The following is a 25,559-nucleotide window of genomic DNA, read 5'->3' on the forward strand; positions in this document are numbered from 1 at the left end:
TGGGGGTCATCTCATTGTTGCCCCTCTAGTGCATCTGTTGTTAATTTCATTAACACCACAGCAGCTGAAACTGATTAACAACCCCATCTGCTACTTAACTGACCAGATTAATATCCCATAAGTTTCATTGACTTTATGTTATACTCTGATTAAAAAGTGTTCCTTTAATTCTTTTGAGCAGTATATTACAGCCGTATATCAAACTGGCTCATTCGCCATGTGATCCTCTTCTCCGATACACCATATAGATCTGTAATCGGTCGTACTTTTAAACCGCATAACAGAAGGTGTTCTATTGTCTCAGCTGGAATGTCAAAGAATGGACATCCAGAGCAGGGAACTGCGTCACCTGAACCAGAGTGTAGTTGAGTCCCTTCCACCAGTTCTTCGATATTTTCAAAAATAGTTTCATATATATCGGAGTCTAAAAGGGCCACCAACATTGCAATTTCTTCCGATAAATCTTCAATTCTTTCTCTGAAATACGTAATATCTTCGGCAGAATCCATTTCATCGGCAGTAGTAAGCATCTTTCTAATTAATTCTCTGCTATCGATTCACCAATCAGTAACTAGAGGGTGTGTTAGAGCCCACCCTCTCAACTTTGATGAGTGAAGTTGACAGTTTTATTTCAAGTCGTATTGCATTATGGTTTGGAGGAATGTAACGAACAAAATTAAATAAATAAATAAATAAGCAACAAAAAACATTTTGCGACACATTTATTTATTTATGCTCTCATTTCATGACATATTTATTTAGGCACTCATTTCATGACACATTTATTTATTTATGCTCACATTTCACAGTACTTTTATTTATTTACGCATTTATTTATTTAATTTTGTCCGAAATATTCCTCCATACATACATGCATGCATTTAAATACGGTGCATCCAGAAAGTATTTACAGCACATCACTTTTTCCACATTTTGTTATGTTACAGCCTTGTTCCCAAATGGATTAAATTCATTTTTTTTCCTCAGAGTTCTACACACAACACCCCATAATCACAGTGTGAAAAAAGTTTACTTGAGATTTTTGCAAATTTATTAAAAATAAAAAAACTGAGAAATCACATGTACATAAGTATTCACAGCCTTTGCTCAATACTTTGTCAATGCACCTTTGGCAGCAATTACAGCCTCAAGTCTTTTTGAATATGATGCCACAAGCTTGGCACACCTATCCTTGGCCAATTTCGCCCATTCCTCTATGCAGCACCTCTCAAGCTCCATCAGGTTGGATGGGAAGCGTCGGTGCACAGCCATTTTAAGATCTCTCCAGAGATGTTCAATCAGATTCAAGTCTGGGCTCTGGCTGGGCCACTCAAAGACATTTACAGAGTTGTCCTCAAGCCACTCCTTTGATATCTTGGCTGTGTACTTAGAGTCGTCCTGCTGAAAGATGAACCGTCGCCCCAGTCTGAGGTCAAGAGCGCTCTGGAGCAGGTTTTCATCCAGGATGTCTCTACATTGCTGCAGTCATCTTTGCCTTTTTCCTGACTAGTCTCCCAGTTCCTGCCACTGAAAAACATCCACACAGCATGATGCTACCACAACCATGCTTCACTGTAGGGATTTGTATTGGCCTGGTGATGAGTGGTGCCTGATTTCCTCCAAACGTAATGCCTGGCATTCACACCAAAGAGTTCAATCTTTGTCTTATCAGACCAGAGAATTTCGTTTCTCATGGTCCGAGAGTCCTTCAGGTGCCTGGCAAACTCCAGGCGGGCTGCCATGTGCCTTTCACTAATTAGTAGCTTCCGTCTTGCCACTCTGCCATACAGTCCTGATTGGTGGATTGCTGCAGAGATGGTTGTCCTTCTGGAAGGTTCTCCTCTCTCCACAGAGGACCTCTGGAGCTCTGACAGAGTGACCATTGGGTTCTTAGTCAACCTCCCTGACTAAGGCCCTTCTCCCCCGATCGTTCAGTTTAGATGGGTGGCCAGCTCTAGGAAGAGTCCTGGTGGTTTCGAATTTCTTCCACTTACAGATGATGGAGGCCACTGTGCTCATTGGGACCTTCAAGGCAGCAGAAATCTTTCTGTAACCTTCCCCAGGTTTGTGCCTCGAGACAATCCTATCTTGGAGGTCTACAGACAATTCCTTTGACTTCATGCTTGGTTTGTGCTCTGACATGAACTGTCAACTGTGGGACCTTATATAGACAGGTGTGTGCCTTTCCAAATCATGTCCAATCAACTGAATTTACCACAGGTGGACTCCAATTAAGCTGCAGAAACATCTCAAGGATGATCAGGGGAAACAGGATGCACCTGAGCTCAATTTTGAGCTTCATGGCAAAGGCTGTGAATACTTATGTACATGTGCTTTCTCAGTTTTTTTATTTTTAATAAATTTGCAAAAATCTCAAGTAAACTTTTTTCACGTTGTCATTATGGGGTGTTGTTTGTAGAATTCTGAGGAAAAAAAATAAATTTAATCCATTTTGGAATAAAGCTGTAACATAACAAAATGTGGAAAAAGTAATACACTGTGAATACTTTCCGGATGCACTGTATTTAGAAAATCTTGTTTTCTTTACTCTCTTAAGCTTCCAGAATTTTAATATTTTATGAAAGATCTTTCATTTAAATTAATGCATAGGTAGAATCACAGGACAAGCTACACTATAGGAGTTTTATTTAGTAATATGTTAAATGCAATCAAGATAGTTGAGTAAAAAAAGAAACTTGCATAATACCTTCCTAATCTTTTATGTGGGAGTGGATGATTACCATAAATTGTTGATTATCATTATGTGCATGGTTTAACTGAATGAAATGGGATGTGTATCATGTTACTAGACTGAAATAATATCTGCACTACTGAAAACACATCTTAGAAACTATTCCCTTGTCTTTTTGGGACAATACATAAATGTTATGCAGTTGAGAATTTTCATCACCTTAGCAGTCATTTAAAATAATGTATGTTTGTAAAATGTAAAAATTATTAAAATAATGTTTATTTGTATATATGTCCTAGGATAATGAATTTCAAAACCAGTCTTCTGAACACCAAGGCTGAAGATTTTTATTTCAATCAGTGTCACAATAAGTGCATCATTCTTTGTTTTCTTTGCCATAGCTTTAAATTTGTACATTTCATTTGCAGTTTCTCTTTTAAGTTGCCTTTTTCTTTAGAATTTGCTTCATTGATTATTTCCAAATGCTGATCATTACCAATAATATGGGTGCAAAGAACATTTAGTGCTAAAGAGATGCAGTATCTTTATTATCATTTTCACTTGTCTTCTCATTATGAGCATTCTTTACTGGTGAGCAAACAAGTGAATGTGGCGCTGATTTAATTGCTTTACTTTAGCATTTAGGGCTATGACCATTTGGATACAATTAAGAGATCAAATGCATTCTTTGGTTCCATCTGCACTACTTTGTTTTCATTTCAAAACACAGACATTGTCTCTGTTTTCACCTGTCGTCAACATTACACTAGCATTTTCAATCAACAAAAACAGCTACTTCTGAAATCTCTTTGCAGAGTGAAATACTTTTAAAACATCAGTGCAGGTGAGCATAAATGAAGATTTTTGAAAACACAGACACAGCTTTGGTTGGTGTGTACATTTTACATTATTCTTCCATAATTGGATCCTGCTTATTGGAACGTCTCGTTGCCTAATTGGTCATCCTTCGTGGATGAAAAAATATATTCTGATATATCAGGTTTAGAAAAATTGCTTTCAATACTACTTACCTGTATGCATCTAAATTGCATTTTGTGCCATTTTTCGAAACAATGGTCAAGCGACTAGTTACACTTCATGACAGTCACCAGTCATATACCTGCTCAAACTGCACAAACACGTTAGGTCCAGTTGATATGCCATGATGTGGATGTTCAGACTATAGAAGTACAATACACCCTCACCGCTGTTGCTGCACAATTAATTTCAGGAAAGTTCATGGCAATTTCAAAAAGTTGTCTCATAAGATTGCTTATCCTACAAGACAGCTGACTAAAATTTCTAACATGATAGAAATTTTTCAGGTTGTATGACAGCACAATCATTTGATGCTATTGGGCATTGCATCCACTGTCATACTGCATTTGAAGTGAGTGCAGATGAAGCTGAAATTCAAGCCAACTCAGAAAATCAGGCTTAAGATCATGAAAAAATTGTACATTGTATGCACGGTTAAAGATGTCTATGCTTCATGTATGCCCAATTTACGTTATTTTAGTATGGACAAAAATAATTTTCATGGTTATAGAGATTGTTTTCATTTAAAAATGTTTTTTTTTTTTAAGACAGCATAACAGTAAAGGGATGCTGACTAAACAAACAACCTCAATTAAAAGTAAGAGTAAGGCACTGATTGTGAAATTCGTTGAGTTGAGTTCATGGAGATCCCAGAGAACTAGAGTTTAAAATCACTGGACTATACAACAGCTAATGAAAAGTTGATTTAAGCCTGTCAAAATATATGTAGCCATATGAGGTCTCTGAGACCTGGAGCTGGAAATCACTGGACTATACAACATCAAATGGGGAAAAAAACTCAGATTCCCTTCTTTCGCCTCTGGTAGTCTTGAGTCTTTCCTAGGTTTGCAATCCTTTCTTTACAAAATATTACTTTATTCCTTTCATTTTTCTACCTCCTCCTTTGTTCTTATCCCCTCCACTTCCACCACAGTGTTCCTCCTAACACAGTGTTTAACCACAGTCTTTCCTCATTTTGTCTGCCAAAATCCTCATAGCATGTCATTTCAACTATGCATGTGTCTTCCTTGTCCACCAGCATCTCTACATGCATTTTAAATCATTCCCATCTCAGCTTTTTCTACCATTCTGACATCATCTATCCATGTTCCCACCGTTATATATCTAAATGGAGCACAGTTCACACAATCAATATTTTGCAAAAGTTGCTCTTGCTCTTATCACCACACTTTCAAAATGAATTTTGTCAAGGTGGAATTGGTAGAGCATCTGCCAGGCATGTTCAGTGTCCTGGCAGAACATATTGTTGCCATTTCAAAAGTGATCAAGGTTAGGGCTGTGTTGGTAATAATTGATATATAGCATACAGGCTTTGTAATTTAGCACATCCATATATATTGAAAGACTAAAGTAAATCTGTCTTAATGTGCTGGCCAAGAATTGAATATGCTCTGTAGGTAACTGCAAACCTATTTCAGTATGCCAGATGATATGCTCATGTTATAGCCTACATATTAATATGTATCTGCTGATAGACCATGTTGTCCAGTTGCACTGCTTGAATTTTAAAAGCAAAACGCTATGTCAAGAATCCATATAACTTGATAATATCAAGGATGATAATAAGTTGGAGTAGACAATCAATGCAGCATGCAACTGCTCAATGTTTAATCAGGTGGACTTAACGTCACCAATCCTTAACAGGTCTACACAAGTTTAAAAAAAAAAAAAATCTTCAAGCATATAAAAACCATCTAGTGTCTATTTATAGATTTTTGTACCTGCATTCAGGTGTATTTTTGAACTTTTTACATCAGTGTGTTTTTTTTAACCTCTTAGTTAAATTGCTATCTAATGCTAAAGGTTCTGAATAAAACTGTTAAATGAATGATAAACAGCAGTGAATTGATTAAGCATGTCATTTTGGCTGCATTCTCAAAATATTACCTGCAATTCTGTATAATTGTAAATACAGAGTTTTAGCTTAATCTACATTAGTTACTTCAGTTTGTTCTTTTTCTGGTACAACAAATGCTAATACTTTACATATAAATCAGAACTGTTAGAACTATAAACAGAACAATTTGGCCTTCACAGTAAACACTTGTGAATGTTCATTCAAAATAAGTTAAAAAATCAAATATTACAGGAAGTAATTGAAAGCCAGCCACTGTGTGAAAGTTGTAAAATATTACATACAACTTTACCATTATTCATTATTTGAACTAATTGACTGAACTGAAACTGTTTTCTTTGTGACTGCCATGATTTTGTCCTTAAAATTTTACAGTAGTTAACTATAGCTTTTATTTCGTGGATAGACTTTTTTTTTTTTTTTGTGTCTAGGATTATGATGCTGTCAGTGCTAAAGAACACCAACACACCAGTGAAATTTTGGTTTTTGAAGAACTATCTTTCACCAACATTTAAGGTAATTTGACATTTGTTTCATTATATTTTAGTTACTTTTTTCTACTCATGTTCTACTCAAGGTAATAGCCAACTGGACCTTCACTATTAAAAGTTTAAAGATACCTTTAAGTTTAAACTTCTGGTACCTTTGGGCAGATCTGCCCACAATCTAGTTAATCATATTCCCAGTTAAAAGCCTGTTATTAGATGGCAACTTGTTACCACCAATATAGTGAGGAAGTGGAGACTGGAGGAGGAAATGGTTCTGAATAACTGCTTCCAAATAACAGACTGGGAAAGGATGTGGTGGTCACATGGGGACGATATTGAAGGACTGAGTTACTGCATCAGAGATTATGTTAACTTTTGTGTTTACACTGTGGCATCCTCAAGGATAGTGTGCTTCTTTCCAAACAACAAGTCCTGGATTACTAAGTAGCTAAAAGGTCTCGTGAATAAGAAATAGGGTGCATTCAATTCAGTTGACAAGGAGGTCCTGAAGGATGTACAGCAAGTGCTGAAGATAAAGCTGAGTGAAATAATGGAATCTTACAAAGCTAAAATAGAAAACACTCGCTCAGAATAACATGAAAGATGTCTGAAATGGACTGGGTATAACTCAGGTGCTAGAAGGAGATATGGACAAAGCTAATGCCCTGAACCACTTTTTAAAATAAATGATTCCTCCCACTGCCACATTCTAATGACCCCCACACCATCCCTATGACATAAACAACTATTACCACTTCAACTGGAATAGCCAGTGATGAGTCAACTTCTGACCATCAGTTTAGACTGTCCGTAATTGGGAGACCAAGTCAGGAAACAGCTGAGGAAGCAATTCTCTATACAGAAAAATCTGTGGAACCAGTTACAGTCAGTCTTTAGGCTCTTAATCCCTGTACTCTCCAACTTTGTGCCATCCTCTGTAATCTATTCAGTCTACCCTTAAGGCTACAGAAAGTGCTGTTTCTGTTGAAATAATCCTACATTATTCTTGTTCCAAAGAAGGCAGCTAATGACAGCAGGCCAGTGGAACTTCTGCCTTACATCATGAAGAATTTTGAGAGGCTGATCCTGGACTATGGGTCCTCTTGCGGAAAACCACATGTGCCCACTGCAATTTGCCTATCGGGCAAGGATTGGAGTGAAGGATGTAATTATCCATCTGCTCCACAAGGCTTATTTTCACTACGACAAAACTATAAGAATTGTTTTTTGATTTCTCTGGTGTTTTAAATACCATTCAGTTATCCTTATTAACACTAAAATTACCGAAGCCTACAAAAAAACCCATAATCCTGGCCCACCTTAAATTCCTTCGCACCTCTCCTTCAGCGTCTTTTCTGTAGTAAATGTGTTGATCAGCGCAAGCAGCCTGGTATCCTATCCCCCACCCAGTGCCACAGCTCAATTCGCAAAGAGGTTTTCCGTGCCTGGAGTTATAGAGGTTAAATAATATATAGTCATTTGGAATTTATACATTTCATGTGTGTTCACATAAACACGTTGCTAAAAAAGAAACATTTTTCATGTTTTAGTAATAATTGACAAAATGTAGACATGGTGTATAATGTGTGAAGCCTGAAGTGCAAACATCAAATAAACACTTTCACAAAAGGTATAGAAGCAGTAACAACTGCTGATTCCTAATCAAGTGGTCGCTGGTTCAATACTGGCTGCCCACTCAAATTTACTGTTTTGAGTAGTGAGCTGCTCTTATTGTTAATATTATATGTACAATAAAAACATACATTTGTAATAATCAATGTTAATTTATATTGCTTGTAAAAGTACTAGACCTGTATAGTACATTTTGGAAAATATTGTGGCACTAATGCAACATTTTTCATATTGTTCATACTCATTTGCATAACTTCATGCGTTTGTAGTCAATCTTGCCCACTCTCTACATTTTGGTGCATGGTGGTGTTTCTTTTGCACTCCAGGAAATGCAGAGGACAGAGTAGTACACAAAGGTAATTTCCAGGCTATATACAATCAACAGTCATCAAGGTCATAAAATTATTTATTCCAAATGTCATATATACGTATGTCTCTCTTTTTTGTCAGTGTGGCTTTAACGTTACAGACCAGGAGGTGAATACTAATTCAGCGTGAGCAGGAACACTCAAGAATAAAACTGAGTTAAAAAAAAAAAAATCACATCCACAATCATTTCCAGTCACGCACACCACTCACACCCCCATCCACAGTTTTCCCAGTCCCGTTCACTTATAAGGTCTGACACGGTTTTCATAAAAATGGGTGTATAAATGTTTCTGTTTTAGCGATGTGTTTACATAGATTGTTGTAGACATGGAACACACATGAAATGCATGTATTCCAAGTGACAATAAATTATTTACCCTCAACAATTCTAGGCACCTCTCTCCTAGTTAAACCACTTCAGCACTGAGAATCTTCTTTGCGATTTGAGCAGCCTTTTGGGGGTCTTTGGGGGTTAGCAGGCTGTGGAGGGGATGGGGTTTAGCAGGCTGCTTGTGCTGATTGACACATTTATAACACAAAAGACAGTGACGGTGAGGTACAATAGGATTTAAGGTAGGCCGGGATTATGTGTTTTTTCGTAGACTTCAGTAATTCTAGCGTTAAAGAGGAAAGCTCAGAAATATGTACATGAGGTTATGGTGTTCTGGGTAATGGACTATCTGTTTGTCAGAACACAGTTTGTGAGACTAAAGTACTGTGATTCTAGTATTGATGTGAGCAACACTAGGGTACCACAAGGAGCAGGCTCTTTTTTACTTAGGAGACTGGGCTCCTTTAATTTGGATAATTGCATACAACTCTCTGATTACCAATAAGACTTTGTACACTGTGCTGTGGCCTGTAATATCATTTCAAGAGAGCCCACTAAATCTAGAAACTGTTTAAAATGGCAAGGAAGGTAGTAGTGAAAGAGAGAATGAAAACAAAATGCCATTATAAATGATGTTGTACATACTCTGTCTGAAACACAGACACTGAGTACTGTCAGCCAACAAACTACTTATAAGAAGTAACACTACTGGGGCTCCTTTATATCAACACCAGTGTGCCTACATACAGTAATGCCTCGCTTAAACTGTATATTCTTTTAGAAGTTTTTTTTTTTATTCTACTATTTTAGTCACTGTGGTGTGTGTTCAGACCAGTTTTTTCACAGAGTCAAATAAAGGTCTAGTCTAGTCTATACTAAACTGCTATTCTGGCTGAAAATGTTTTTGATTTATCCAACTTCAAACCTTGAACTTCCCCAGAAATATCTGTTTGGTCTTTATGCTTATCTGTGTAGTTTCAGTAAACAAATAGGTAAAAAATATTTGAAGTCAAATGGTCTTATTCCCAAGCAAACCTTAGCTGGAAGGACAAGTTTCATAAATGGCCACATGTAACAACAATATTATCAAGTACTTTGCTTTTTTTTATTCATACAAATGCAATGATAACATATACTCACCTGTCACTTTATTAGGTATACCTTGTTAGTATCGGGTTGTACCCCCCTTTTGCCTTCAGAACTATCATGGTATAGATTCAGCAAGGTGCTGGAAACATTCCTCAGGGATTTTAGCCCATATTTATTTGATAGCATCATGCAGTTAGAACATTCAAATAATCTAGAAGACAACAGACCATTCAGCCCAATAATGCTCAGCAGTCTCATTCACTTATCTCTTCAAAAAAAAGTTTACTTTTGAAAATCCCTAAAGTCTTACTGTCTGCCACACTACTTGGAAGCTTATTCCAAGTGTCTGTCGTTCTTGGTGTAAAGAAAAATTTCCTAATGTTTTTGCAAACTATACCCTTAACAAGTTTCCAACTGTGTCCCCGTGTTCTTCATGAACTCATTTTAAAATAAGTCTCGATCCACTCTACTAATTCCCTTCATAATGTTAAACACTTCAATCATGTCACCTCTTAATCTTCTTTTGCTTAAACTGAAAAGGCTCAACTCTTTTAATTTATCCTCATAATCATCCCCTGTAGTCCTGGAATCAGCCTAGTTTCTCCTCTCTGGATCTTTTCTGCCGCTGCTATGTTGTTTTTATAGCCTTGAGACCAAAACTGCACACAGTACTCTTACCAGGGCATTATAAAGCTTAAGCATAACCTCCTTGGACTTGTACTATACATAAATCATACTATTTAACCTAACATTCTGTTTGCCTTCTTAATAACTTCTGAACACTGTCAGGAAATCGATAACTTGGAGTCCAATATGACTCCTAAATCCTTTTCGAAGTAACACAAAAGTAAAAAACAAACAAATGTATACATTTGACTCTCTTTATATTCAATTCTCCCTACAATTCCAGAGATTATGAGCAGCAGTAGCTCAGTCGGTAGAGCGGGTGGTCCAGCAATCGGAGGGTCACAGGTTCGATCCTGGCTCCCGGCATGAGAATGCAGCTGTTGTGTCCTTGGGCAAGACACTTAACCTACCTTGCCTGCTGGTGGTGGTCGGAAGGATTGGTGGCACCAGTGTTCGGCAGCCTCACTTCTGTCAGTGTGCCCCAGGGCAGCTGTGGCTACATAGTAGCTTATAATCATCAGCGTATGAATGTGTGTGTGAATGGGTGAATGACTGTTGTGTTGTAAAGCGCCTAGGGGGGTTCTTGAACTCTAGTTAGGCGCTATATCAAATACAGGCCATTTACCATTTTACCATGATTTTTCTGTGTTAAAATCATCCTATCTTCCTGTAAGTTTCCTTGAGAGGTAGAGATTGGTGCCAAGTGAAGCACCACTGAACCCTTTAAAATACAAAATATAAATAAATAAAAAAAACTTTAAGGAGCTGGCAAACAGATGACACATGGTGTTCCTCCATTTTCATTTCTGCTTGTTTATTGCATTTTAGCTGTCAACCACAATATCAAAAGAGTAACCTTTTTATCTAATTCATTGTGTCCCTGAGATAATCATTTAATGTACAAGTTTTCAGTTGTAAAAATGCATAAAGTATGTAGACTGCCCTCATTTAGGTTAAATAATCTTTTAAGAAATAACCCAAAAGTAAATTAAATCATTTTTATCTGTCTCTATTTTAACAGTTAAAACTGTTTATTGACCTGTGTGGTTGCCTCATGTTGTGCTGTATTAATTGAATCTGTATGTTGAACATGAGCGTTTTAATTGATTTTTAATTCTTACTTTTAGGAATTCATTCCTTATATGGCAAAGCAATATGGTTTTCAATATGAACTGGTTCAATACAAGTGGCCTAGGTGGCTTCATCAACAGACAGAGAAGCAGCGAATTATTTGGGGCTACAAGATCTTGTTTTTAGATGTGCTCTTCCCACTAGCAGTAAATAAAATTATTTTTGTGGATGCTGATCAGGTATGACCATAAATATATTAAAATATAATGTTTCAAATTGCCTGTCTGTTTTGGGAGTATGCCATCTGTTTGTGGTAGAAAATGGGGATCTCTGAAGGATATTCATGTGAGTATGGAGACAACATGCAAACTGCAGATATGTATCAGTGTAACCAGGAACCATGCTGGATACTAAGCAGCAAGGCTGTTTGCTCCACTGTGCTATTGAGTTAGAAAAAAAATCACTTTCCTGTTTTTTCTACAGATAGTCCGCACTGATCTGAAGGAGTTGCGAGATTTTGACTTGGATGGTGCCCCTTATGGTTATACTCCTTTCTGTGATAGTCGCAGAGAGATGGATGGGTACCGCTTTTGGAAGTCAGGCTATTGGGCTAGTCATCTAGCTGGTAGAAAATATCATATCAGGTGCTAATTATTTTTATTTTTTTAATTTTGTATTTTAAAGAAATGTTTCTGTAAGAAGTTTAAAGCCATGGAGAAAAATTAAACAAAGTACACATTTTATTTTTACATGAATTCTTAATTTAAATATTGTAATCTTAATTATTGAAGTTCTTTGTAAAGTTTTGATGAGTTTTGAGTGTTGTTTATCATTATGGCTGTTTTCCTGGAAACACACTTCTGGTCATCTTTAAACATTATTGACCTTCACATATTCACAGATAAACTGAATAACCTACTGTTTAAGAAAAAAAGGCTGGCCATTGACAGAATATTCCTGTTAAAATGCAAGCATGTCTAGAAAACCAAAGGACAAGTTCATTTTTTGCAATGTACAGCATGAGTGAACTTTTAAACCAAGATATGTTATTATCGTTCTGCAGTACTTAAATGATTAAAAAAAGTTTTTTTTTTTTATATATGTAATCTTTTGCTAATCATAGCTGCTGTTAGGAATAAGGGAATGTAATGAAAAGAAGTTAATCACATAAAGCAGCTGTTAAATTATTTCTCTTGACCCACTTTCACATTTTATTTTCTTTAAGACCCAGAATTGTAGCTGACTGTCATCCAGGTTGGTCCGTCATTGTTCCCGAATATTGGTAGAGGGTCGTTGCAGGCAATCGAACGAGGTGGTTGGGTCTACCTTTTAGAATTGCCGCTAACCATCTTCTCAGAGGGCAGGAGAATTCACCCTTGGTGAATTACTGATGGCAGCCATCCTCCTTTTTGTGTCCCCCTTGAAGAATCACTGATGCAGGTTGCAGTGGAACAGTTAATATTGGCTGCAGAGGGATAATGTGGTTCAGTTTAGGACCACAGGGCAAAGGCCTACAACAGTTAACTAAACCTATTGTCAGTGGCCCACATTGCTTCCAGAGCTCTCATACCTTTGCCTGTGAAAGAGATACATAAGCTGATTATTCTGCCAGACCTGGCTGTAGACAAAATATACTTAAAATTTGAAATGGTCCAGACGTCTTCAAGCAAACGCTGAAGAATAAAACACCTTTACTTATTTTTTTCTCAAAAAAGTTTACATTATGGTGGGCCATGATCTCTTTAGTTTGAAAAAGTAAATAAAAATGAATACTAAAAAAAATCCAGCCTTGAAACATTCTCACCACTTTAGTATTTATTATACTTAACAATCACACACTAAGCCTAATGCTATTACAATGGTATTTTTCAATTAAATGATCAATTAGCATTGAAAAATCGAAATCAGTTGAAGAGGATGAAAGTATTCATAGCCAGCCAATGTCTTGGTATTCACTGATTTTTAAACAACTATTTGTTTCTTATTACAAAAATGTACACAATGCTTTAGTAAAACTTACAATGGTTAATATTTAACTTGGGTAAAGAATGTGAACATCAGATTAAAATGTATACTGCAGTGAGACTAAACCTGCTGCTATTATATATGTTAATATAAATCTGACTAAAGAGGTAGTATATGTTAACAAATATACATGACAAACACATGAATGCACACTATAAGTGACATCTATTTTATATAATCTATTTCTTTATTCTTTTACTTTATGGAGGATCACCCTTTATCTTTGTATACTTTTAAATAATTCTTCAGTCTTACAAGATAACATGCTTGTATTTCAGCGCTCTTTATGTGGTCGATTTGAAAAAATTCAGAAAAATAGCAGCTGGGGACCGACTCAGAGGACAATACCAAGGTCTCAGCCAAGACCCTAACAGCTTATCCAATCTTGATCAGGTTTGTTGCTAATTTTACATGGTTTTATTGATTAATTTTCTGGTCATATTGGCTGTTGAATCGAAGGAGTTAAGATTTTTGTACAATTTTTTATCTTGCTTAGTTATTACTTACTCATGACAACTATAAATAAAATGTTAGATTATGTTTCTTAGATATCAGTTTTATCTATTTTACTAAAATGAAAATAATAAAACTGCAAGCAAAATGTGTAGCTGTTTTGAAATGAATCTGCAAACACTAAAGGGTAACAACCCAAGTAATCCACACATACAAATACATCAAAACAAATAAGTCCATAAATTATGTGTAATAAAGTGGAGTAACACAGGGAAAAAGTACTGAACAAGCTGTGGATTACTTGGGTTGTTACCAACATCTGGTGAAAATTTCATATCAATAGCCCCATTATAAATATATTTACTGAGAAAAATATTGACATGTTCAATACTTATTTTCTCCGCTTTATTTTTTTTAATAACACTGGTCTTCAGACAAAAACATTTTTCTCTCATCAAAACTTTGAGGTGTTCTTTAAAGACTTTAGTGTGCTGAATTCAAATCGTGCAACAGAATTGTTTTGACATTTCCAGTGTTTGAGAGATGGTTTTAAATGAATAAAAAACTTTTTAGAGAAAAAACGAATGTATTTTTAAAATTAATTATTTAGACTTGAATAAATTATAAATTACAGATATAATTGTTTTGAATATAATTATTACTTACAAAAAAGAAGTTACTTGGTAACTTTTTACCCCTTATAATCCACTAGAATTGTTTCAAGGTGGATTGAACAACAAATGTTTGCAAAGATGGACTCGCTACACTTTCCATTAAACATTTCTCCATTCAAATGTTATCCTGGTGGAACAGTATTTTTTAAACTGTTGGTATCTTGGTGGCAGCGCGGCTATTTCACAGTAAGGAGACCAGGTTTGCATCTCCGGTCCTCTCTGTAGGGAGTTTGCATGTTCTCCCTATGTCTGTGTGGGTTTCCTCCAGGTGTTCTGGTTTCCTCTCTCAGTCGAATGTAGCCGAAACTGATTGTTGCTTAATAAGTGGGTCTCCTGTAAAAATACTATTTTAGCATTTAGACCTGTTAAGTAAGAGAATACTTTCTCTTTAATTCATGATTCACGCCATTAACATTCCAGCTCACAAAGTTAACTGTCCAGTCTTGGAGACATTGCTTCTGAACTTTTGTTGTCATTTTTTTAGTTTTAACTGAAAATAAGACAGCTTTGATCATAATTTCCAATTTTCCCAGGAGTTACTGCCATGAAGCTTATTGTTACGGTGGCACTTATAATTATAAGAATGAAAAGGATAGATTAGAGAGAGCTTGCTCTCTTCTGCCCCATTTTGCTTCCCACTTCAGGCTGGACCACACTTCACAATGTCCTAGTCCTTTGACACACCTAGAGACAGAGCATGTCCAAAACAAAACAAGACACCTAGCAGCAGCATGTTCCGTTTCTATAATAATCTGTGTAAACACATTGTTAAAACAAACGTTTTTCATATTTTAGTAATAAATGTTATAAATTGTAGGCATAAACTATAGAATGTGCGAAGCCTGAAGTCCAAAGATCAAATAAAAACTTTCACAAAAGGTTCAGGTTTCTGTAGAAACGGAACACACATGAAATACATGTGTTCCAAATAATTAACTATTATTTCCACTCTAAAACTCCAGCTGGGAGAACTTAGTGAATATTCTGCGATGGTTGGGGATGGAATAGCAGGCTGCTTGTCTAAATCGGTACATTTACAGGACAAAAGACGCTGACGGAGAGGTGCGAACGGATTTAAGGTTGGCTGGATTTACGAGTTTTCTTGTAGGCTCTGGTAATTCTAGTGTTAGAGATTATTTTCATGGGAATTGTTACATATGCATTATTTTCACTTTTACTTTAAAACTTTTGTAAAAACAATACTGTACTTGTCCTTTATTTCCGGCCCGGGGCATCATTAAATGTCTTTTCCGCAGGATGTATAACGCTGCTCGCGTTGTGAAGAGGGGTGGCTGAACGTACACTAAGAAGCAGTTGGATCATCTGCTGGCTTGTTGCTGCTGCTCCTGCTGCTTATTCTACTTCTCGCACTGCGCCGATCATTTAAAAGCCTGTACAGCAGCTGTCCTTTTGCACTTCGCATCTCTGCCACTCATATTGTGAAGGTGGGGGGGCTTAACGCAAGCTAAGGAGTAGCAGTCAAATCATCTGCTGGCTTGCTGCTGCTGGCGAGCTGCTTGTTGCTTGAAATTGTTTTAAGAGCTGATAGCACATGAAGCGTGTCTGCCAAAAGCATTCTAACAACTGCTAGGTTAGATCTCAGTGAACTTATTTTAAATGTTGTCTCACTGCCTTGTCTCGCGGGATGTCAAATTGTCTTCCGAGAAGATCATGTCTTGTCTCCCTAGTCTCCGTTCCAAAATTTTTTTTTTTTTTTTAAATAGAGAGACAATAAAGAAGAGAGTCAGACCCCTAAATACAGATTTATTCTTCGCACATCACTTCCCTGCCTCCATTAGATGCTGAAGGATTCCATGTTGCTGTAATACTTTTTATGGGAAAAAAAAAAGAAAAATCTTTAAATGGTCATCATAAAGCTTGTAGCCTTTTCCTCCACATTTACAAGGAATGTAAAAAAGGAAAGAGAAAAAATTATGTACTGTATACTGTTAATTTGTTATACATTGTTAGCATTGCTGCTTTCAATCACAGATTCTATAAGTCTTCAATGTTTCTTACAATACACTATTATTAACACAGTGCCTTTAAAATCTTATAAGGCCTTTAAGTGTTGTATTTCTGTGTCAGAAGAGGTAAAACATGCTTTTAGTCTTTTAGGCTTAGACTAAAAACTGGTTAATGATTCACAGTATGCATCTGAGACAAACATTACAAGCCTTCTCATATATTTTATTCACTATATAATAAGGATTTTAAGACCGCTTCAACAAAATGTAATTCATCTTTCTTATGGATGTTTATAAAATATGTCCTATCTGCCCTGTACTGGATGTTGAAATAGGGAGGCTGACATTTCCTCTAAAAGAAAAGATTTTAAACCTGCATTTACACAGTGCAATGTAATAGCAAGACATTTTTTTCACTTTAGTTGTAGTGCATGGGTCTTACCTATCTTCTCTCTTTTCATTAATGGTTCAAAAGAGCCCAAACCTGAAAATAGAAAAAATGTTCATTTAAGGAAATGTTAAAAAAAGAACCAAAAGAACATAAACAAAAAATGGCAATGTTCAGGCTGTGCACTATTTCTCCACCTTATAATTTTTTGTTGGGTGTTTGCTTGCTCAGTCCAGTGTGAGCATTTACTTCAGTGATTTCCAAAAGAAATATTAAGCTTATAATGTTAAACATTTTGGTTATGTGTCTTTGATTTACAGCATGGCTAAGCATAATTGCCACATTACTGCAGAATTGAACGGAAGTTATTCAAGAAAATTTAAACTTCATTTATCCTTCGGAGCTGGAGTTCTCAAACAACATCTTAGCCACTTCCTCCAGGCTACCATGTCATTCTAAAGAGGATCGAACAGAATGTAGTTTTTAAAAGTTTAATGTTAAAAAAATATTTAAGCAAACCATTACAAACATGCATTTAAAATATGTGAATTTTGAAAGTTAGGTGTTTCTAGAACATCAAAACCAGTAGGGACAGTATGCTAAAAGAAAAAATAATAAAAATAAACATAACTCTACACAAGTATCCAACACAAATTGTTGGAAGTGCCATAAACGGGAACCCACAACCAAATATAATCCTCAGACCACAAATGACAATGAAAGAGGAAGGAACTAAAGTTCAGACATTCCTCGTTAAAATCGAAGGGGGCCTCAAGGACAACATACAGCACATTGTATAGAGAAACAACAAAATGGTCCTTTGGAAACCTGGACACAACATTAAATACAGACATACACACAAATATAGTTATAACATAAATTATAAAGAATATATTATAATATGAATTGGTCATATTTCATATTATCATCAACCTGAAAATTCCACAGTCATGGCTATTCATCTGACTTGTAAGGCCCTAATACAAGGAGCAAAAAAATTAAAGAAAAATATTAAATACTGATATACAGTACACTGTTGACAATGACTTTTAAACAAACACAACAATGGAAATGGCTGTTTGTGACACACCATGTGTTGCATCTATAGATAGTAAAAACTGGCCAATAATGGAAAATGCAGGATTAGCTCGGCTTTTTAAACTTCATTTAAAAAATACTAGTTTAGAAATCTAACAATCAGTATTATTTTCAAGTAAAGTAGCCTAATGTCATGTTTTTTAATGAAACATTCATGCATATGCTACTTGCAAATTATGCATGTAATTATGCAACTTGGGGTTCATGGCTATGAAGGTGAGACAGAATGATGCAGAAGTCTCCCTGCTTTTTACATAGAGGGGCCTTTATGTAGGAATTTGGATGTGGAAATCAAGACCAAAATAATATGTAATACTAATTTGTCAGAAAGCGCTATTGTGCTTTTATAAATAGCTAACTTAACTACTGTAAAATCAAGTTAAATAAGATATCTAACAAACGTTAATGACGACGATAAACATAAATAAGTTAATAATAAGTTAAAAAATTAATATAGCTGAAATATAAAGAAGAAATACAAGAAAAAAGAATTATTTAAAATGAAATGCTTAAAAATAGGATATGTCAGTAATGACGATAAACACAAAACTCTTGGAGTCATAGCATATGCTGTATATAATTGTACATCTCATTAGTTTTGTTTAAAAACTTTAAAGTTTCTATTAATATACTGAGCATTTTATTCTGTGAGTCCATACCTGATTCTGTTGTGCCATTGTTCCATGTCAAAAATCATTTTCAGCTCCTTTTCTTTTTTGAATTGGAAAAATCATATAACTGCTTTACTCCTTTCCTACAAACTGTGGTAGGTCGTGGGGTGAATTGTGGAAAGCTGGGGCATGGTAGACCTGCAGCTGAACAACTCTAGTATAATTAGTATTTCATAAAGTTGTCTCTAACGGAAATCATAATTATTTTTATTTAGTGTTGTAGAAAATCTGCAATATTTATTACATTAATGTAATTGTCTTATTGGGTATTTTAAGACAGTTTTAATTAATTTGCCTAAAGTACATTTTTAAAACAACATGAGCAATATTTATATTTCCTTTACAGGATTTACCCAATAACATGATCCATCAAGTTCCTATTAAATCTCTGCCACAGGAGTGGTTATGGTGTGAAACATGGTGTGATGACTCCTCTAAAAAACATGCAAAGACTATTGATTTGGTATGTTTTTTACTTTATGTAATTAATCATGACTATGTTGTTATATTGCAAGTTATTTATTTGGCAGTACAGGTACATCTTTGGCATTAATCAGACCTACAGACATACATAAGTTGATACTCATAATATTGAAGAGCAACAAAATACAGTCTTTTAGTATTTTTGTAATCCCTGAAATTAAGTTGCCTTTCCTTAAAAATGTGTTTCATGTTGTGTCTTCTCATGGTATTTTGCAGTGTAATAACCCACAGACCAAAGAACCCAAGCTACAGGCAGCTGTAAGAATAGTCTCTGAGTGGACAGATTATGACCAAGAGGTCAAACAATTATACAATACTTTTGTAGAAATGAAAGAAAAGGGTTCAATTCCCCTCACCCATGATTCCACCAAAAGGATAAAGCCAGGTTTGTATTGTCTCTACAGTATATTTAAAAAAAAAAATAGAACAATAAAATTAGTTATAGAAAATGTGTTGGAGCTAAATGTTCTGCTGAGTTCCTGCCTTTTTATTACTGACCATGTGCAAAAATATGTGGTGTCAATGAATGAATGTTATGATAAACATGTATTGGTCTGCTGGTCTTCTGTCATGTTAATAGTATCATGGTGCCTGAATATTTTGGAAAAGAAGGTTAAACTTTTCAGTTATTCCATGTACATGTACCATCGTTCTTGCTAAGTATTCATAGTGTATTGCCAAAACAGTTTATTATAATATATTTTAAAGAAGATAAATAAATGTGTTAATTCAAGTACTGTACAGGAAATTGTGACATCATAATAAAACCAACAAAGCAGAGTATCAAATAGACAGAGATAGATACATAACTGTAGTTAACACAGATTCAGTAATTAATTGCAGATGAGTAGTGATGATGTCATTCTTCAAAAGCAGCATAAAAAGACACTATGTAGGTCTTTTCTATGAATTAAAATTCCCTAGTGTTTGTTGCATCTGTAAGCAGTGTAAACAAGTTCAAGGAAGAGTCTTGTGTTTTAGCTCTTAATTTCAGTACTGGATAATCAGGATGGTAGTATTCACCTTTATATAGATTCCATACTCCAGGTCTGGATCCGTGCACAATTATTAACTTTTGTTTTTATCATTGTGTTCCTTCACAAGGTCCAAGCCAACTTTGTGCTTTTATTTTTTTGGCCTGAATAAATGCTTGTTAGATTTATAGGCACACTTCAGCACACATCTTTGGCTTTGTGCATTCTATTGCCATTTCAAGCTTTGGTACTTTGTAAACATACCCAAGATTATGTACATTGATAAAGAATAATTGGATTTATTGGTACACATTTAACAGTTTGTATGTAATACCTGCCTGTTTTGTTCAGGGCAGAAGTTAAGCCAGCTAAACTAGCAGCTGTTCTAATTGTACTGAACATGTTTCAATAAATTCATACTAAAAATATATTAGTATCTAGTTTGTATAATAGTCTGTAAATATGTATCCATGTTCTTACATATTTACAATAATGCATAACCAGTTTAGTAATTTTTTATGATGCTCTATACACTGGGCAGCAGAGTGATGCAGTGGTTAATGCTGCTGCTGTTTTATGGATCCACCATAATGATTCCAAAATACCACACTTGTTATCCATTTATAGCTTTTATTGTCTCCTCATGTCTACATGAGTTTATTCTTTACACACTCTGAAGAACACGAGTGCTACATTTATTAGTTATTCAAAATTATAAGTGTGTAAGTTTGAGCTCAAGTGTGTATATAGGTGAGTCTTGTAATGGATTAGTTCTGTATTTAGGCCTGGATCCTGCCTTGCACCTGCTGCTCTTAGCATAGTCTCCTACCTTCTGAGGACCCTGAATTGAATTTATTTAATGGGATGATGATTGGGATTTGACTTCATCACTGTATTAATTAATCACTCTAAATCAGAAAATGTATATATACGTGTTTTTCTTCGTGGAACTCTAATTTTTCTTTCCTTTCGGCTTTTCAGATTATAATGGGCACATTGAATTATAACCCGTGTATGCTGGCATCAAGATTAAATTTAACTCTGTTCAAAGAGTTATTTTCTTTTTATGTGAAGACTGTCTCATTGAATGCAATTATGCAAGACCTGCTGAAGAAATCATTACAATTTTTTTTTTTATTTTATTTTTTTTTTGAGAGAAAGTTCAAAACAGCAAAACTAATCGAAAACACATTAAATCCTGTAATGAAATGTCAAACTTGTTTAAATCAAAAACAAGGATAGACTTCCTTCATTCCATTTTAACCAATATCATGGGATATTAGATAATAATTTAAAAAAAAAAAAAAAACTTTCACTTGATTGTACTTTTAAAACCGTCCATTAGTCATCTATTTTGTACATTAATTCCCATACTATTTTGTAGCCATATTTTAAAAATGAAGCATCTCTGACCTATAAGTAGTGGACTGGTTTCTTTGTTAAAATAAATTATGATGAACATCCATCCTTTTGTGAACCTGATTTAAAACTGTAAAAGTAAAGCAAAAAATACACTGTATTGGATATAGATTGATTGATTGTTTTTTCCTTCATATTTTAAACAATGCCCTCACATATTTGATGACTTTACCTTCATATTGTAGACTAGTTTATTTTTACAGTGTTTATTCTGTTGTAGTTTCCTTAAGCTGACATACAGTATATTCAACACTGTGTTGTAAAATGCTGTATCCAATAATTTAAACAGATGTGCTTGGTGGTTTTCTACCAACATGTTAAAATATTTGTTTTAGTTTTTGTTTTCTTTAATACAATCTTCCTTTCTAGTACATATACAAGTCATAAAATGTTCCTACAAAAAAACCTGAATGTGAAATTTTGCAACACACATTGAATCACTATTTGTTTACTATGAAGTGGTAACAGACAGCCAGCTGTTCAGTTTAAACAGTGAAAATTATGGAAAGGGTAAATTCCATATTTACCACCCAGGCTACAACAGATAAATATTTCTACTTAGATTCATTAAGCAGTAGGTCTGTTTTTTTCATCCATTTACAGTAGTTGATGAATCTATCAGAAAAACATTTGGCGTTGATTGGTTGTGCTCAGCTTTTTTTTTTTGGAAGGAAACATTTATTATTATGCCTCACTAAACAGTCATTTAGTTTGCTTCTGTATTGTTTTACATAAGTAGTATAGTAATAGAACATGCCGTTGAAAGAATGAAATGAAAGTATATATTTCTAAAAATAGTAGCCTGCAGATCACGTAAAAATAGACAAGTTTGCATTGTGTTTACAGAGTGGGTACCCTTATGGTTTTTCCAATTAAATGGTTGATTTAAATTGGTTCTTGTTATAATTATCACTTCTCAAAAAGTTTCCAATGTTATAGTATAGTTAGTCTAGGTCTGATCTATAAGACTGTTACTAAGTATTTCTATGACCTGTTTTGTCCAGCTTATTATGTCTTTAGGTAAACTGGATATGAAATGCTTTTTATATGCATCATCAAAACAATTCTGCAATCTTTATATCTTTATTCAAAAATTATTCAGACTATTAATCAGTCTCAGTTTAGATTTGAATTATTTTATTGCAGAAATGACTATTAATAATTTTGTTTAAAATCTGTAGTATAGACTTAAGTTGAAATTAATATAATATTGTAGTCTAATTGGGCCGACTATATGAAGTAAGTTGTTAAATTTAACACACTGGAATATGAAATTTAGTTTTATTTAATAAACTGCCATGAATCAAAATGTAAAAGTACAATACAGCAAAAAATAAAATAGCGTTTTAAGATTTGTATCTAGCAAAAGGTTTCTGCTGCTGCTTTAGAGAATTCTTAGTTGTTCAAATTACAGTTCTCCTGAAAATCATCATGTGTCTAAATTAATCAGTCACATAAGTGTCACTTTTTGAGTTTTATTTGTCATCATTTTAAAAACTCAGGGTGTTGCAGAATTCTTACAACTTTTATTTAAAAGTTAAACTGATCTTTGTTAAAGTTTTGTGTTTTTTCAGACATTCAATTGTATATGTTCATAGATGCTAGAGTGCTGAGATATTTAATGATGAAGGATGAATCAGTTTTTGTTGCATTATTTAAAATCTTTGGCACAGGTGAAAGAATGTCACTCTTCAGCATGTTGGTTAATTACTGGATTTTAGTTTCTTTAAGCTAATATTTATGCCTTCTGTTTGTAACAGTGCATGTTTTAGCCACACTGTATATGAAATACAGTACATACATTATTGTTTCATAGACATCATTTAAGAGCCGAATGCAAAATAATGAAGTTGCATTCTACTGCATTGAAATTAAGTATGATCTATGTTAAAATAAAACAAAATAACAATATCATTTTAAAAGAATATAATAAAGATTTACAATATATAATAATTTATAGCACATTGACAGTGTTCAGTTTTTTGCCACCAACATTGTTTTCAGGTATATCATAGAAGAGCACTCAGTTCTTAGCATGCTTTGCTATAATCCATTTTGGTGCAACTTCCTCTTTACTGCAGCAGAACCTTTCAGAAATAAAGAATATGATTGGCTCTGAGTAACCTTAACAAATTCTATTTAGAATCCGAGTTTTGGGTAGTGATTTTAACTTTTGACTTACCGAGTATTCCACTTTGCTTGGCCTTGAAAATCAAATGTTTAACTCAGGTTAACTTAAAATCTGCTCTTTTGTGCTTATCCTTCTCCCATTAACAAAATCATGAACCAAAAATGTAATGGATTCCTGTTAAAAGTAGAAAATGCACACACTGCTGACAGTACCTAAACAAACAGCTTATAAAAAAGTATATTTCTTCTCTGTAAATATGATCTGTTCTGCAAAGGATACAGTGCTTAAAATTTTACAGACTGGTTGCACATAATTGCAGGTTTGTAAGTGCCTTTTTTGGTATATATTTAATACTAAAACATATAAATTAAAATGCATTTCTTTTTGAATTCTGTTAGTAATTTGGCAGCCTAGTCTAAAAATTGGTGTAAAGTACTTTGAAGGTCTTGAGATAATCTGAAAACATCCTTTTTATTTTTGTTACAAAATCCTTTTGTTTTGTTATAAGTAAAAACAACTGATTTGTCCAGTGATACTTCCTGACCCTTTATAAATGTTTTTTTTTTTAATCTCACACACTGTTCATTTTTTTCTTTACTTTCTGTAGCCACTCTTTCTAAAACGTCTGTTCAGGTTAGAGATATGTATTTTTTGAATGGGATTTACTATTTTAACTCATGCTGTGTTAATGTTATTGATGAATTTGAATGCCATAAGGATAAATGTAGCTGACTCGCAGTTTTAGACTTTATTTTCCAATGTAGTTTTCTTACTGTACATTGTCCTTTTGAGAATCTAATATGGGTGACAAAGTCTACATTCTTACAGCCTCTCTGATTACAATTTTTCACTGCAAGCCGCTGTCTTGATTAGAGGCAAACTCCAGACTTTCAGAGTAAACTATCCTTAATTACCTGTAGAATTTTTGAATTTTTTCTTCAGTCAGTTTTATAGTAAATGTTTATTAAATAAGGCAAGCACATTTATTGATTTTATGAAGAGCAGTGAAAAATAATACATTTACTTTCAGCTAATTGTGTTATTACACTTTCCTACAATAAGTAGTCTAAATCCATTGACAAAAAAATTTCGGAAAGCCCATCTGTTACAATTTACCAACAAATTATTATGAAATCTTTTATGAGAACAATATACTGTCAGCCTTCCATATCTGTGGGTTCCTCATCTGCACATTCAATCAACACTGGACTGAAAATATTAATTGGAAAAAAAATCCAAATCTTCAATTTGCTGTGTGCCGAGCACTATTCTGAATCCATGGGAAGGAAGTGATTTGTAGGCATACCCTGCTGTAGACTCCTGCAATAGGAGTTGAATAAAAGTAGACTTACAACTCCTATATGGCAGCCAATTACTATGTCACCATACTGTTTATCAGTTGGATAGGTCGGCTTACATGAAGCACGCTTGCACTACTCCATACGTAATGGACTATGTTTTCTGGCAATCATCACTTTTATAAAAGAAAAGCTTTATCTTGCTAATTTTTTTTCCTACCTCAGCTTCTGAGTACTACCAATTGCCAACATGGGAAACAGTTTCCATCTTTACATTTCCCGTTGTACTGTACCCGTTAAACAAAACACATACACATATTCCTGAAAATAAGAACACTCCAAAAAACAAGACTAAACAATCACTAACTAAAAAGTTAAAATAAAATCAGACATTCTTAAAGTGTTTTATTGGCCCATAGCCAGTGAAAGTGAGTTTGTCCATCAGCCCACAGGTATCTGGATAGGGCATTGACTTTAAATTTAAGTAAGGTTATTGATACAATTGCATGCATGATTGAAAACCTCTGGGGTGTCAAACTCCAGTCCTGGAGGGCCACAGTGGGTGCAGGTTTTCATTCTAACCATCTCCTTAATTAGTGATCAGTTTTTGCTAATTAACTTCTTTTGCCTTTGTTTTAATTGACATGACTCAGGCCCCTCAGTTGTTTCTTTTACCTTAATTAGCAGCCAAACGATAATGAGACACAAAACAAGCCGCCACATGACCAGCTAACCTGTGCTCATCACACAATAGCTGAAAATAAA

The 25,559-nt window shown here is 34.6% G+C and overlaps 1 protein-coding gene across 2 annotated transcripts in view; it reads left to right on the forward strand.

The window, feature by feature from the left end:
- Window positions 1–25,125, forward strand: part of uggt1 (UDP-glucose glycoprotein glucosyltransferase 1) — a 237,291-nt gene extending 212,166 nt beyond the window's left edge. For both annotated transcript variants that reach the window (XM_039760741.1, XM_039760749.1), the window contains 7 exons: window positions 6,038–6,122; window positions 11,270–11,452; window positions 11,697–11,857; window positions 13,517–13,631; window positions 18,836–18,952; window positions 19,189–19,357; window positions 20,928–25,125. In XM_039760741.1, the coding sequence (XP_039616675.1) occupies window positions 6,038–6,122; window positions 11,270–11,452; window positions 11,697–11,857; window positions 13,517–13,631; window positions 18,836–18,952; window positions 19,189–19,357; window positions 20,928–20,953 (856 nt within the window). In that variant the 3' untranslated portion in view covers window positions 20,954–25,125. The remainder of the gene's footprint in view (window positions 1–6,037; window positions 6,123–11,269; window positions 11,453–11,696; window positions 11,858–13,516; window positions 13,632–18,835; window positions 18,953–19,188; window positions 19,358–20,927) is intronic.
- Window positions 25,126–25,559: the final 434 nt, after the last annotated feature.

The sequence above is a fragment of the Polypterus senegalus genome, chromosome 1 (assembly GCF_016835505.1).
Source record: "Polypterus senegalus isolate Bchr_013 chromosome 1, ASM1683550v1, whole genome shotgun sequence".
In the NCBI taxonomy this organism is placed as follows: Eukaryota; Metazoa; Chordata; class Cladistia; order Polypteriformes; family Polypteridae; genus Polypterus; species Polypterus senegalus.